The following is a 14128-nucleotide window of genomic DNA, read 5'->3' on the forward strand; positions in this document are numbered from 1 at the left end:
GTAAATGTTTCATTAATTCAGGAATACAGGGATCGTACTGCAGGAAAATTATTCCACAACGGTATTGCGTAAATAAAAGGCTGAGGATGTACTCACACAACTATTGTTTGTAAAAAAGAGTACAGAAAAACAAGTAACAATGGCACTCACTTTTTTCAATTCCTGACAATATGTGGATGTTAGAGCTGCAAAATGGATTGTTTGAAAGTTTTTACGCTTACACAGGTAACAGTAACAATTTTGCATAATTCACAAAATTGGCAAAACATGTATGGCAAAGGTTAGTAGAGAGAGGCAACATTCCACATCTTGTGAAGATCTAATCTTATTGGTCCTCTCCACCTACACTATCATTATTTAATCTCTACATGGATCCTCTAGGAGGCATTCTAATGGGCATCACAAGCCAATTCATCAATTTTTAGATGGCATGCAGCCCTTTCTTGGCATGATACCTATAGAAGACACTGTTCGTCGACTCCTGTTTCTAATTCGTAGCCACTTTCTATCTCAACCTACATTCCACTGCTCCTGTACCCCAGCAATTATCAAACATAGGTCCAATCTTGGTCAAATCTACTGACCTAATCCTTTTCCTCCAGCCAGAAATGTTGGTTTTAAAATTCATGTCACTCTGCAATTGAAATTGCAAACTATTGATACATGCCACAGAGAACTGCAATTAAATGTTGATGCCCCGTTGAAACCACTTCCTATTTGCAATTCAGCGTGCGTCGCTAAACCCATTTTGCAAGTCAGAAAGGCTTTTCTAACTTGCAAAATGGGATTCATTCCTACCTAAAAGTCATTTTTCCATCACAAACACTGAGATTTGTTATGTTATGTTATGTTATGTTATGTTAAATTATATTTATATAGCGCACGGCTACTCCGACAGAGTGTCCCGGCGCTTTCCACAAATAAATCAGTGTGTAATAACATAACACGAAACAATACAGAAAAGAAACCCCCCAAAAAGCAACTAAGCATTAAAAAGCCATGTCTTCAAGCTCTTCCTAAATTGAAGCAGGTTAGGAGTACTACGTAACGCCAGTGGTAAAGAGTTCCACAACTGGGGTGCCTTAAAGCCAAAGGAGCGGCCTCCAGTGCGGGCCCTATGCACACGAGGAACCACGGCAGTAAAAAGAGCTGCAGAGCGCAGTAGGCGAGCAGGGCGATAGAAAGTCAACCTGCGCCGTAGATAACCGGCCCCAGGGCCAAACAGTGCCTTGTGCATCAACGTAAGGGATTTGAACATAATCCGCTTACGGATAGGCAGCCAATGAAGCTTCTGAAGCAGCCCCGAGGCTCGCGATCGCCTATGCAGGCCGAAAATCGCGCGGGCAGCAGAGTTTTGTGCAACCTGTAGACGCTGGACCAGGTAGTCTGGGAGGCCAAGGAAAAGGGCATTGGCATAATCCAGCCTTGATCCAATGAGCGCCTGCACGGTGATCCGCCTATGCTCCGCAGAAAGCAATGGAAGAAACTTGCGGAGCATCCTCAGAACACCAAAGCAGGCGCCCACCAGACCAAGTACATGGGCTCTCAATGACAATTTATTGTCAAGTTTAACCCCGAGGTTTTTGGCAACCAATGATGACTGAGCCGGGGGATTCATTTCAACCGGCCACCATTGTCGCCACTCAGGGTCAGTGGCACATCCAAAAAAGAGAACCTCGGATTTGCTGGAATTGGCCTTCAAGTTGTTATGCTGGAACCAATCAAATACCATGGCCAAACAGGCCCGAATACCCTCTCCATCAAATGGCTGATCTTTGCCACATGTGAAGAGGAGTTGCGTATCGTCGGCGTAGGATACGATCTGGGCCCCATACGCCTCCACCGCCGCCGCCAGAGGGGTCATAAAGATGTTAAATAATGATGGGCTCAACACAGAACCCTGTGGAACCCCAACCCCCAAAGGCGGCATCTCGGCGGAGCGCTGCGAGACCCAGATCGTCTGGCGGCGGCCTTCCAAAAAAGATGTGAACCATTTGAACACCGTCCCCCTAATGCCGATGTCATGAAGCCTGGCGAGGAGCGCCGCATGAGGGACGGTGTCGAAGGCCGCCGACAGGTCCAACATGACTAGCATGGCCTTGCCACCAACATCCAAAGTCTCCCTGATGATCTCAGAGACCTCCAACAGTGCCGTTTCCGTACTAAAATTAGGACGGAATCCGGACTGGGAAGGATGGAGCAGATGGTTCGTTTCTAAAAAGCTCGACAAGACGCCATGAACATGCTTCTCAGTGATCTTAGCCAACGCCGGCAAGAGTGAAATCGGCCTATAATTGGCCAGGACCTCAGCATCAAGACCTGGCTTTTTCAAGAGGGGAATAACCATCGCCCTCTTCCAGGTACAAGGCACCTTCCCTTCCCTTAAGGAGGCGTTGAGGATAGGATTGACCAAAGGGTTCACCACAGCCGCCATCTCAGCCAAAAATCTGGCCGGGCAGGGGTCAAGTGGCGAGCCCGATTTAAGGCTGGCAAGCAGCACCAGCGACGCCTCGCTCGTGACAGCAGGAAAATCTGTCAAAACAGCGACAGGCGTAGGCGGTAGCTCGCAACCCGCCCCGGGGCCGCAATCACTAACCACGGTGCTCTCCGAGAAGGAGGCTTGAATCGCCTTGATTTTATTTGTAAAAAAGCTGGCAAGATCACAAGCCCACGACTCCGATGATACTAACAGGGGTGTCTGGGAGCTGGGAGACGCGAACTCCTTCACCACCGTGAAGATCTCCTTGCAGGAGTTCGCCGCTGCCTCAATCCTCCTAGCCAGATATGCTTTCTTGGCCTCCAAGATGTCCCGATGATAGGCCTTGATAGCCGCCCTATAGGCAAGTTTGGCCTCCCCGAGATTTATCAATTCAGTAGGCTTGCAAACACAAGGTGGCTTTGTCCATGGAGTCCTAAAACAAAAGTCCTCTGTGCCTCACTCAAGATTCGGAATATCATCCCAGAAATCAGTCCAGTCAGCATTTATCTACTCAGCTTGTCTTTCAAAGTCAGTGCTCATAAACACCATCCCATTTTGCCTGTGCCTTCTATGCTTCCCCCTATTGTTCATTGTTCAAATGGTATGATCTCTGTCCCTAATGTTATTAGTCCTTCTTTAGCAAGCGATACGAAGCCCCTCGTTAGTTGGGTCTGTGACGTTAAAATTCCTGTATAGGAATATAAAAGAAATGGGCTAGCACACATGATGTGCGCTGGTGCCAGATAGCTCAGTAGCACAAATGCATCAGATATGCGAGGAATACAGGGGACCATCAATGGGCATTGCATCCCAGGACCAGAGCCATCTTAACACATGGGCACGCTGGGCAGTTGCCCGCGGGCCCCACAAGCATAGGGGTCCCATGCAGACCAGAATTTAACACTAATTTTTCATTAAACATTTTTATTCCTGTGAGTGGTTGTGTAGGCAGGGCCAGGTGCACTGCTTTGCCCGGGGTCCTATAATGCTGTTAAGACGGCCCTGCCCAGGACATGTACTGAGTTGAGCTGACGAATGGATATACATGTTTGGACAGTGCTATGTCACCTGTGGATCCCCACCCCTTCCTCCTACATACATACTGTTGATGCCTTCCTTGTTCATGATAATCCCGGATGTGATGGCGTCGTAGTATTGCTTGTTGCTCATCAGCGTGTACATGCCGAGGATAGCTGTAGAGAGACAGAGACAGCATTAGAAGCAAATCCTGATGAGGGCTGGGGCTGAAAGCACATACAGGAGGGCATAGTGCAGGTGGGGGCACATATCACACACAGTATTCAAGGGGCAGGAGTCAGGACACAAGTGTCATACATAGAGAGTCTACGCAAGTGGCAATCCAAGGAATACCTTCTTATGTTATGTCGATTTGTATGGCGCAGCTTATCACCCGTGAGCGTATCCTGGCGCTGGAGCAGGAATGTAGGCCCGGAGGAGCTCCTGGTTGAACATTACAAATAGGCCCTCATTATGAGAAGCCTGGATGTCCCCATTAAGCTATTAACAAGAGTTACCGGCCAAATCAGGATTACAAGTTTGTGAAAAGGCCAAACTCACCGCATACCTGCCAACTTGAAGAACAATCTCACAGTGCGAGGGGGTGGGGGGGGCGTTGAAGTGGGCGGGGCCTCGTGCTGAGAAGTACCTAAGAGGCACTTTTGAACCCAACCCTGCCCCCAAGCCCCCTCCTCACAAAAAAAGGCTTGCTGAGGCTGGTGCCGATGCCCTGGGTGCAGGGCCGGACTGGAAACCACAACCAGCCCTGGCAAATTGCTCGGCTGGCCCCCCCTTCCCCTTCGAGGGGTTGGAGGTGCCGCCGAGCTCTTTGCCGGGGCCGGTTTTCGGCTGATTTTGGTACAGGGCCGATTTTGCAGGCCCTGTAACAAAAACGGCCCCAAGGGCCCAAAACCGGCCCCCAGCCGTGCGGCGCACCGGGGGATTGCCCGGTGCCCGCTTTGGCCAGTCCGGCCCTGCCTGGGTGTTGTCACACTCTTTAATGGATTTCGGCAGTTCAAAGCCTCCGAAAACGAGCTGGAAAACCACTTTTTGCAGTCTGCTTTCAGCTCATTTTCCCTGCCACCGCGTGATATGGGCTCCTCACCGGATGACGTGTGATGGGAGCTGATATTGTGTGTCACACAGTGGCACCATGTGAATTGGCAGGTATGTCACTGTGTATTCCCCCTCTAGACAAACATTTGGAGAAATCAGCACAGGTAAAAGGGGCCTGAATGGAGAAAAAGTATGTAGGGATAAATGCATGAACACCAGTTCCCATGGTTCTTTCGTATGTCTCAGGATCCAAATGGTAATATGGTGGAATTACGCCACCCACCCCATCAAGGTACCTTACCACTGTGTGTTGTGAATGTGTAACTAGGTAATACTGCAACAGGAAACCCGTGACTCTCATACTGATGGCCATGGTGTGAAGAAGTAAAGGCTGCGGCAGGACAACCATAGTGACTTAGCAAGGAAAGTACCAGTGTGGATGACGCTCATTTCTGTGCTTCGTAGAAGAATCTGCACAGAAATTCTGAGCATGTGCAAACGCCTCAAAAAGTATTTTTGGTGGCGATTAAATAAAAATAGGCCCTTGTTCCGAGCAACAAGGTATAGGGGTGACCATGAGGTAAATCCACCCCATACACTGAAGTTACAAGTTAAACACCAAGGAATGTGAAATTACTCTGTGCAACCAATTCTTTGGGTCTAAAGCCCACATGAAACTTCCAATCCTGTGGGGTTTAGGGAACACATTTAACGCTTAATCTGAGCAGGTCGGTGGAGTACAGGAAGGAATCTGAGCTGCATGCGATTTTACCATGCGGTATTACCGCACAGTAAAATCACTTCTGGTTCTCCCACACTCGAGTGTGGATAACTGACCCTCTTGAAATCAAGCGGAGCAGAATTGGATGATGTAATTCCGCTCCGGGTGACTTTAAATAAGGGCCACAGAGGACATCCTGTCCTTTCCCTACACAAAGCTCACACTTCCTCAGGCAATGAGGTGTGACAGGCAGAATGCTGTAGTTCTTTAGTAAATTATTGACTGCATGGTATTTTAGTGCCTAACTGCAAGAAAAGAAATGAGTGCATGACTCCTGTGTGTGGATGGGCGGTGCTTTATTTGAGCCGGTGGATGCTGGTCTAGCCACCACCACTATTGTTAGGTTCCGGCCTTTATTTTCCAACATCAGACTTTGACCCAGAGCAAGATGTAGAAAAACAAAAAAGAGGAAGACGAGAAAGACAGAAAAACAGTGACAAAGAAAGTAAGAAGGGGTGAATAAGAACCTGAAAGAGTGAAATTAGGGGGCAGGCAGTGTCAGGTGGTGGATGCAGGGGCCGCTCCTCCGTTTGAGCGGAGGAGCGTCGCCCCCACAAGCCCCAGACCTGAAAAAGTTTAATATAGTTTATTTATTACCATTTTATTTTTCAGCAACCTGTCATGAACTAACTCAGGATAGAACTGCCAAGTGGCAGCTGAAGAGAAGTATGTGCTTTAAAATTGATTCTATAACTGAAGAGAAGCATTTTTAAAGCAAAGGGTACAACAGGAACGCTTCAACCACATAACCTACCCTTCCGTTTGCTCTGCATGGGGGAACAAATTGCGGCGTGCCTTAAAACAGATGCACCACCTCGTTATTCCCCATTGTCCCTCCAGGCCTGCCCCTATGCTGGAAGAATGGTAATATGTTGTTCCAAAATCCCACAGCCCAATGACTCTTCCATGCAAAGTCTACCCAAATTATTTCCAAAAAAAGAAGAGTTTTTAACCCTCCACTAAAAGAAACAGTAGTAAGGACATGGTATTGTGTCATACAGAGGCATTCCATAATGTACAAGCAGTTGCGGAGAACCCCGATTTGAGGTTTAAGCTGTGTTTTTTCATGACTAAAACCTCACATTTTAATATTAGAGCCTTCTAAGTCAGCCACCCCAAGGTATTATTTTAATGCATGGCATTAAGTGGGGTTCAATGCTAAGATCTTAGGGTGGGCATAATGTTATGCTCACATTTCTTAGTTTCCAGAATGAGGTGCGCAGTTGCCAAAGGACGCAGCGTGAGCAGCATATATGATTTTCAAGCAACCAATGTAACATAGCAAGACCTAAAATGCATTCAGGAAACTAAAACAACACAGCATTGCCGCCATCAAGATGGGACATAAACCAAAAGCTTTTCTACTGTCCACATGGAATTAGGTGGGGTGAAAGAATCAATGCACCAAGGAAAAAAGAGTTGAAATTGAGCTGTCAATTTGTTGGACTAAGTTGTGGCGGAATCAACCAAGAGTCCTGGCAAAATCCAAGAGACTGCGCAGACAACCAGTCAGACAATTCCTGTTTTGCCAGAGTACCCATCCACTGAACAAGATGGTCCCTCTGTCAGAGAAGAACAAGACCAACTTTTTGTCAGGGCGTAGATTCAGACTGGCCAAAATCTCCGAAGATTAAAAAAGTTGCAATCCTAGAGTAGCTAACATCAACATCATATTACACCTGACAGTACATCGGTCATGCCTTGGAACTTCCCATTGAGCTGGCATTAATACTTTTATATTCGGTATTCCATTGTTTATTCCCAATCTCCTTTCCCCATTCATGTACAGCAAATGATTCCGTCTTGTATAGTTTTACTTGGTAATATGATGCTTTTTATTTTTCAATGCTTATTTTTTTCCAAACCCTTAACGGCACTGGGAATTTTGATTAGATTGGAGGGTGCATACAAATGTAGGGCCTGGTTTACAGTTTCGCAGACTGTCCACCAAACTCTCGGTCCGCCCACCCAATTTTGAGTCCTGTGGACAAACAGGTTTATGCCGACGGAGTAAAATTAACTAGGTCACATAAGTCTTCCTCCGTCAGCTTGAGGGTATATGGGCTGTCGGAGGCAAGTCATCCACCTGTTTGTCCTATTTAGAGGAGTGTTAAGGGGCCATAAAAAACAAAAATTAACCCCACACCATGGAAGAAAACGGTCATGGTATTGGGGCCATTCGTTTTTGGGTTTCCAAACCCAAACATAAACTCCAGCTTTGGCTCTGGTTTTTTAGAAAAGTAATAACTTTTAAAAGTTTGGTGTAGGCATCCGTCACCAATGACAGATGCATACAAACTTTTGAATGGCTTTGTGTGAACCGCCGTGTTGGGCAGTCCATACACACCCATAGAGCAGGGACAATGTTGAACTCCAAATTTGTAGGCGAAGTAAAGACAGAGTGGCGGAAGTAAAGTCCTCTGCAATCCAGACTGCCTTTACCCCAGCCGTTAACCTCTAAATCAGTCCCTTTGTTTTTTGTACATATGCAATAGGTTTACAAAACAACAGACAGCTACGAACCCTATAACCTGGTCACTAATGTTTCAACACAGGGTTAAAAGTGATTTTGCAACGATACATTCCGAGCTCCTGCAATTAAAACACTAATAATGGTTCCCTAATGGTAACAATTACGGTGCTAATTTCCGTTAATACGACAATTCATGAAATGGTGAGCTCTTCTTAAATGGGTATATACACAATGGACACAGATAGAGGTCAGCACCAAGAAAATCACCCAAAAAACAATGGAGCCGATGATTATATTGGTATCCCACGCAGTTCCATTCAAACACAACCCCCAAGACTAAGGAACAGGCAAGTCTATACGGAAAAGGAGTCCCTTTTAAATGGGAAGCACAATATCAAAAAATTCATGGGACAGTGAGAATCTACCACATAAGCTCCTAATGAAGAGAAAGGACAGCTCTTTGCCCACTCTTCACTGTGATCTCCAGTTTTGCAAGAGAGCATCTGATAACTGATGAGGATTTTAACACTTCATTCAACTTTGAATAGACTAGTATACAGGACCTGTATCTTCTTGACATCTAGAGGAAGCACAATACCACTGGTGGGGATTACACATTTTGGTCTAATGTGCATAGACATATTGCAGAATAAATATAGGTTTCTCATAATGCCACAGTAATCCTGGATTGTAAAATTGGTACTAAATTTATTATCAGACCTCGCGGGTGACACGAATACTAGAACTCCAGGGATCAAATGCACCCTACAATGACAAATCACAATTCCACATTTAGACATCCAGTTGTATTGTCCATCAAATAACTCAATTAATCAGAAAAGTATTTTAACCCCTTCGATGCTGATGATGGAGCGGTTCCGTCATCAGCATCGGTTGGGCTGTGCTGATGACGGAACCGCTCCGTCATCAGTACAGCCCTCGGGGGGAGCGCTGTCGCTCCCCCCCTGGGGCTCCGATCGTGTTAGTTTTTTGGGGGGTGGCAGCGGAAGACTTCGTGCTGCTCCCCCCGCACTTCCTGGTGACGTCAGCGCGCTGTCGCGCACGCCGACGTCATCAGGAAGTGCTGGACGCGCTGGAAGCCATTTCTTTCCAGCGCGTCCAGCTGTAAGGTAGGTTTTTGGTCTCCGGTGGGGCGGGGGGGCCATTTCTCGGTGCCTTGAGGCATCGGGGGGGAGGAAACACTGTTTCCTCTCCCCTGATGTCCCAATGCAGGGCATCCCTGGTTCAGGATCGCGCACAGCGTTGCGATCCTGCACCAGTAATGCCCCCACTAGACACCAGGGATTGTTTTTGTCTGAAAAGGAAGCGACCCCTTGGGCAAGGGTCGCTTCCAGGGGCTAATTCTTTGTAATTCCGACTTTTCTGCCCCCCCTGGGTCGACATCGCTCGTTTTAGCGAGCGATCTCGACCCAGGGGGGGCAGAAAAGCCCACTAGACACCAGGGATGTTTATTTTCATAAAAGGAAGCGACCCCTTGGGCAAGGGTCGCTTCCTAGGGCCATCATTTTTGTAATTCAGACTTTTCTGCCCCCCCTGGGTCGAGATCGCTCGTTTTAGCGAGCGATCTCGACCCGGGGGGGCAGAAAAGCCCACTAGACACCAGGGATTTTTTTTTCATAACAGGAAGCGACCCCTTGGGCAAGGGTCGCTTCCTAGGGCCATAATTTTGCAATCCAGACTTTTCTGACCCCCCTGGGGGCAGATCGCCCATGTTAGCGCGTGATCTGGACCCAGGGGGGGGGGGGGCAGAAAAGCCCACTAGACACCAGGGATTTATTTATAATTGTAAAGGAAGCGACCCCTTGGGGAAGGGTCGCTTCCTAGTGGCCCATAATTTTTTTTAGACTTGTCTGCCCCCCCTGGGGGCAGATCAGCCGTTTTTTGGGCCACATCTGGACCCAGGGGGGTAGAAAAGCCCACTAGACACCAGGGATTTTAGTATATTTATAAAGGAAGCGACCCCTTGGGCAAGGGTCGCTTCCAGGGGGCATTATAAATATTGTAGACTATTCGCCCCCCCCCCCCCGGGGGCGGAGTGGCAGTTTTTTTTACCAGTTTCTGGTCCCGGGGGGGGGGGGGGGGGGGGGTAGAAAAGCCCACTATACTCCAGGTTTTTGTTTTTTATAGGGAGCGACCCCTTGGCCAAGGGTTGCTTCCTTGGGCCCATTTGTTTTCTGTATGTTCTGCTGTGTCTTTATTTGGCCTCTCTGCCCTCCGTAGGGCTGCTTCCAGGGGGCCCACGTTTATAATGATTTATAATCTTCCCCCCTTGGGGACAGACACCCCATTTGTGACATACCCTGTGACATAGCCTGTTGTAATGTGTGTTTGTGTTTCTTCTAATGTGTATTGTTTTTTTTTTCTCTTTAGATTGTTGCAGTGTGCGGTTCTGTTACTGGTGGTTCTGTTGTTCTGCTGTTTCTGTAGTTGCATGTGTTTGGTAACAGACCTTTTTTTGTTCAATTGTAATGTAATTGTTTATTTTGCAAAGTGTGTAGTAATACGAGTATGTTTTGTTTCTGTTTGTTGCGATTGTAAAACATGTTTTGCATTTGTTTTTGATGTGTCCTTCTGTAGATGTAAGTTTTTTTTTCTTCTTTCTAGTGGGATATCGTTGCCTATTTGCTGTGTCTTTGCAGAGTAGGTGCTGGTGAGGGTAGTTGTGTCTTGTAAGTGAATTGTATATTTTTTCTAAATATAGTTTTTTGTGAAAAAGTCTTACATTTTTTATCTTACTTTGCGCAGTGTTGGGGTTGTTGAGTTGTTTGTGCAGACTCCTTTATTTGTAAGGATAATGGCTAGCCGCCGGATTACTGCTCAGCAAGTTGTTGGAATGCTTTTTCATTCTTCCTCTGACCATGGTCCAGAGTCTGACTCTGATTCTGAGCCAGATGTGGGAGGTGAAGATTCTGGTAGTGAGTTTTCTCTACACATGGCTTCATCTGATGATGAAGACACTTTGAGTGCTGATGAAGCTACTTTTGGTGTGGATGATGTGCCTGTGGTTGGGGAGGACATTGCTGTGGTTACGGTTGGGGAGGACATTGTTGTGCCTGTGGTTGCGGAGGACATTGATGTGCCAATAGTGCGGCAAGAGACATCTGGGCTGCAGCCTGGGGCTGCTAGACTTCCAGTTGGTGTAGTGAGACAAGAGGCAGCTGGGGGGCGGCCTGCGGCTGCAAGACTTGACGATGAAAGTTCTGACCTCTGGGTTGCACCAGGCATGGTGCAGCCGGCATTGCCTGAATTTACTGGTGTTCCAGGGTGTAGGGTGAACACTGAAAACTTTTTGCCTATTGATTTTTTCAAGTTGTTTATGGATGATGTGTTTTTGGCAGAGATTGTAGAGCAGACTAATTTGTATGCTGAAATTTTTTTGAGGGTGAACAGTGCCAGCCTTAAGCCCCGCGCTAGAGCTACCCGGTGGACTCCCACAAATTTGGAGGAGATGAAAAAGTTTTTGGGTTTAACTTTTTTGATGGGCTTGCTTAGGAAACCATCAATGGCTTCATATTGGTCTACTAGTCCCTTGATGGCAACAGCTATATTTCCGGCAGTCATGAGTCGTGATAGGTATTTGCTTCTGCTGCGGATGATGCATTTTGTTGACAATAGTCTTGCTTTGCCATGAGATCACCCTGATTGTGACCGTCTTTTCAAGATTCGGCCTGTCATTGATCATTTGGTTGATCGATTTTCTGAGATCTTTTATCCTGGGAAAGAAATTGCAGTGGATGAGTCTTTGCTGTTGTTCAAGGGCCGCTTGGTATTTCGGCAATACATTCCTAGTAAGAGGGCACGCTATGGAATCAAACTGTATATGCTGTGTGACAGTGAGACTGGATATGTCTTTAATTTCAGGGTGTACACTGGTAAGGAATCCAGGATTAACCCCCCTGGTTGTCCGTCGACTTTTGGAGTGACTGAGAAAATTGTGTGGGAACTTGGTCGTGGATTGTTTAACAAAGGCCATCATTTGTATGGCGATAACTTCTACAATGGTGTGCGGTTGTTCAGGGAATTGGCCAAAGTGGACACTGTTGCTTGTGGCACAATCCGCTCAAACCGTAAAGGTTTCCCAAAAGAACTTGTTTGTCGAAAGCTTGCTCGGGGACAGTGCAGTGCATTACGTTGTGAGGAGCTTTTAGCTGTGAAGTTTTCAGACAGGAGAGATGTCTACATGTTGACTTCCATACATGATGAAAGCACTGAACCGGTGACTGTTTGGGGTCAGGTTGCAGAAGTGCGCAAACCTGTGTGCATTTTAGACTATAATAGGCACATGGGTGGTGTTGACAGAGTTGATCAGAGGTTGGAACCGTATGCTGCTCTTCGTAAGGCTTACATTTGGTACAAGAAGTTGGCTATCCATCTTTTCCACTTGGCAACCTTTAATGCTTTCATTGTGTTCCAGAAATCTTGTCCCCAGTCAAAGATGACTTTTGTAAAGTTTCAGGAGTCTGTAATAGGCAGCCTTGTTTTAGTGGAACAGGCAAGTGTTCCTAGAGTTGGAGTGGTGGAGGATGTTGCCAGATTGAAAGATCGCCACTTTTCTGATACAATTCCTCCTACAACCTCAAAAGACTTTCCCAGTCAGAGATGTAGACTCTGTTGGCGAAGAGGTTTGCGGAAGGAGGTTCGCATGTACTGCCCCGACTGCCCTTCAAACCCCGGGCTGTGTGTACCTGCTTGTTTTAGATTGTACCACACGCAAAAGAATTTTTGGGAGTATCAATGAGTGGTAAAGTGAACTGGTTGGTCTTTATTCTGTAAAACTTATTGTTCAGTTTCAAAGTTTGTATTTGTGTAGTCTTTTTAGATTTAGTTGTCGAGTTAGTAGATTTGTATCAATTTGCAATTTGTTTTTGTTTCTCTTTTATTTTAAAAAAAAAGTAAAGTATGATGTTGGTTTGCGTGTAGTGTCCATTGTCTGACTGTGTGCATGGTTTGGCGCTTTGCTGCCGGTGTCTGTGGACTGGTGCTTGTCTGGCGGTGTCTGCGGACTGGTGCTTGACTGGCGGTGTGCGTGGTCTGGTGTTTGGTTGGCGGTGTGCGTGCTCTTGCGCTTGCCTGGTGTTGTGTTTGGATTTGTCTTTGGCTGGTGGTGTTCGTGGAGTGGTGCTTGGCTGGCGGTGTGTGTGGAGTTGTGCTTGGCTGGTGGTGTGTGTTGAGTGGCGCTTGGCTGGTCGTGTGTGTGGAGTGGCGCTTGGCTGGTGGTGTGCGTGGAGTGGTACTTGGCTGTCTGTGCACGGAGTGTTGCTTGGCTGGTGTTGTGTTTGTGGAGTGGCGCTTGGCTGGTGGTGTGTGTGGAGGGGCGCTTGGCTGGTGGTGTGCATGGAGTGGTACTTGGCTGTCTGTGCACGGAGTGGTGCTTGGCTGGCGGTGTGTATGGAGTGGTGCTTGGCTGGCGGTGTGTGTGGAGTGGTGCTTGGCTGGCGGTGTGTGTGGAGTGGTGCTTGGCTGGTGTTGTGTTTGTGGAGTGGCGCTTGGCTGGTGGTGTGCGTGGAGTGATGCTTGGCTGGTGGTGTGTGTGGAGTGGTACTTGGCTGTCGGTGTGCGCTGAGTGGTGTTTGGCGGGCGGTGTGCATGGTCTGGTGCTTGGATGGTGGTGTGCGTGGACTGGCGCTCGGCAGGCGGTGTGTGAGTAGTTATTTTCTGTTGGTCACTACACACACTGCTAGTTGAGTGACACTCCACACAGTCCATCATTTTGTGTAGTTGCAGTGTCAGAAATGTGGGCGTGTGAAAGTGATGGGCCCTTGAATGGCGCTGTTTGCTGGTGTGAATGTTGAAATGTGATGGGTCCGCGGCTGGCGGTGTGAATGTTTTGTATGTGTCACGCGTACGAAAGGTGTATGAATGGCCTGTAAAGAGGTTGGTGCCTTGACGTGGCTTTACAGCTCACGAGCTGTGAGTCAGTGGTTCAGTTTATCATACTTTCAATTATACGCAGTGTATTTCATTTTTGATGAAATTACTTGCGTATCCAATTGTATGTACTGAATCATCACTCACCCTCGTGCCAAATCCAACCAGTATGTGTGTGTGCTTGCGGATTAGATGGGTGTGCAGTAATAATTGTTTTTTTTCTCTTTCTGCAGTAGGGTGTACCTTGTCCCTTATTGTGATTGTTGTTATGTGTTGCTTTTCCATTCGGATGGTGTCAATGGTCTGGTTTGTATCAGGTATGAAAGGTGCGTGAATGGCCTGTAAAACGGTTGGTGCCTTGTCGTGGCTTTACAGCTCACGAGTTGCGAGTCACTGGTTCGGTTTTTATGCATTTATTTATTGACAGAGCATT

At 47.2% G+C, this 14128-nt stretch overlaps 1 protein-coding gene across 1 annotated transcript in view; it reads right to left on the reverse strand.

Moving 5' to 3' along the window:
- The window catches only part of TMOD4 (tropomodulin 4), a 124736-nt gene that overhangs the window by 17087 nt on the left and 93521 nt on the right, over positions 1-14128 (reverse strand). The window contains exon 5 of the mRNA XM_078669206.1: positions 3583-3672. Coding sequence (XP_078525332.1) covers positions 3583-3672 — 90 coding nt within the window. The remainder of the gene's footprint in view (positions 1-3582; positions 3673-14128) is intronic.

This window comes from Lissotriton helveticus, chromosome 12 (assembly GCF_964261635.1).
Source record: "Lissotriton helveticus chromosome 12, aLisHel1.1, whole genome shotgun sequence".
NCBI lineage: Eukaryota > Metazoa > Chordata > Amphibia > Caudata > Salamandridae > Lissotriton > Lissotriton helveticus.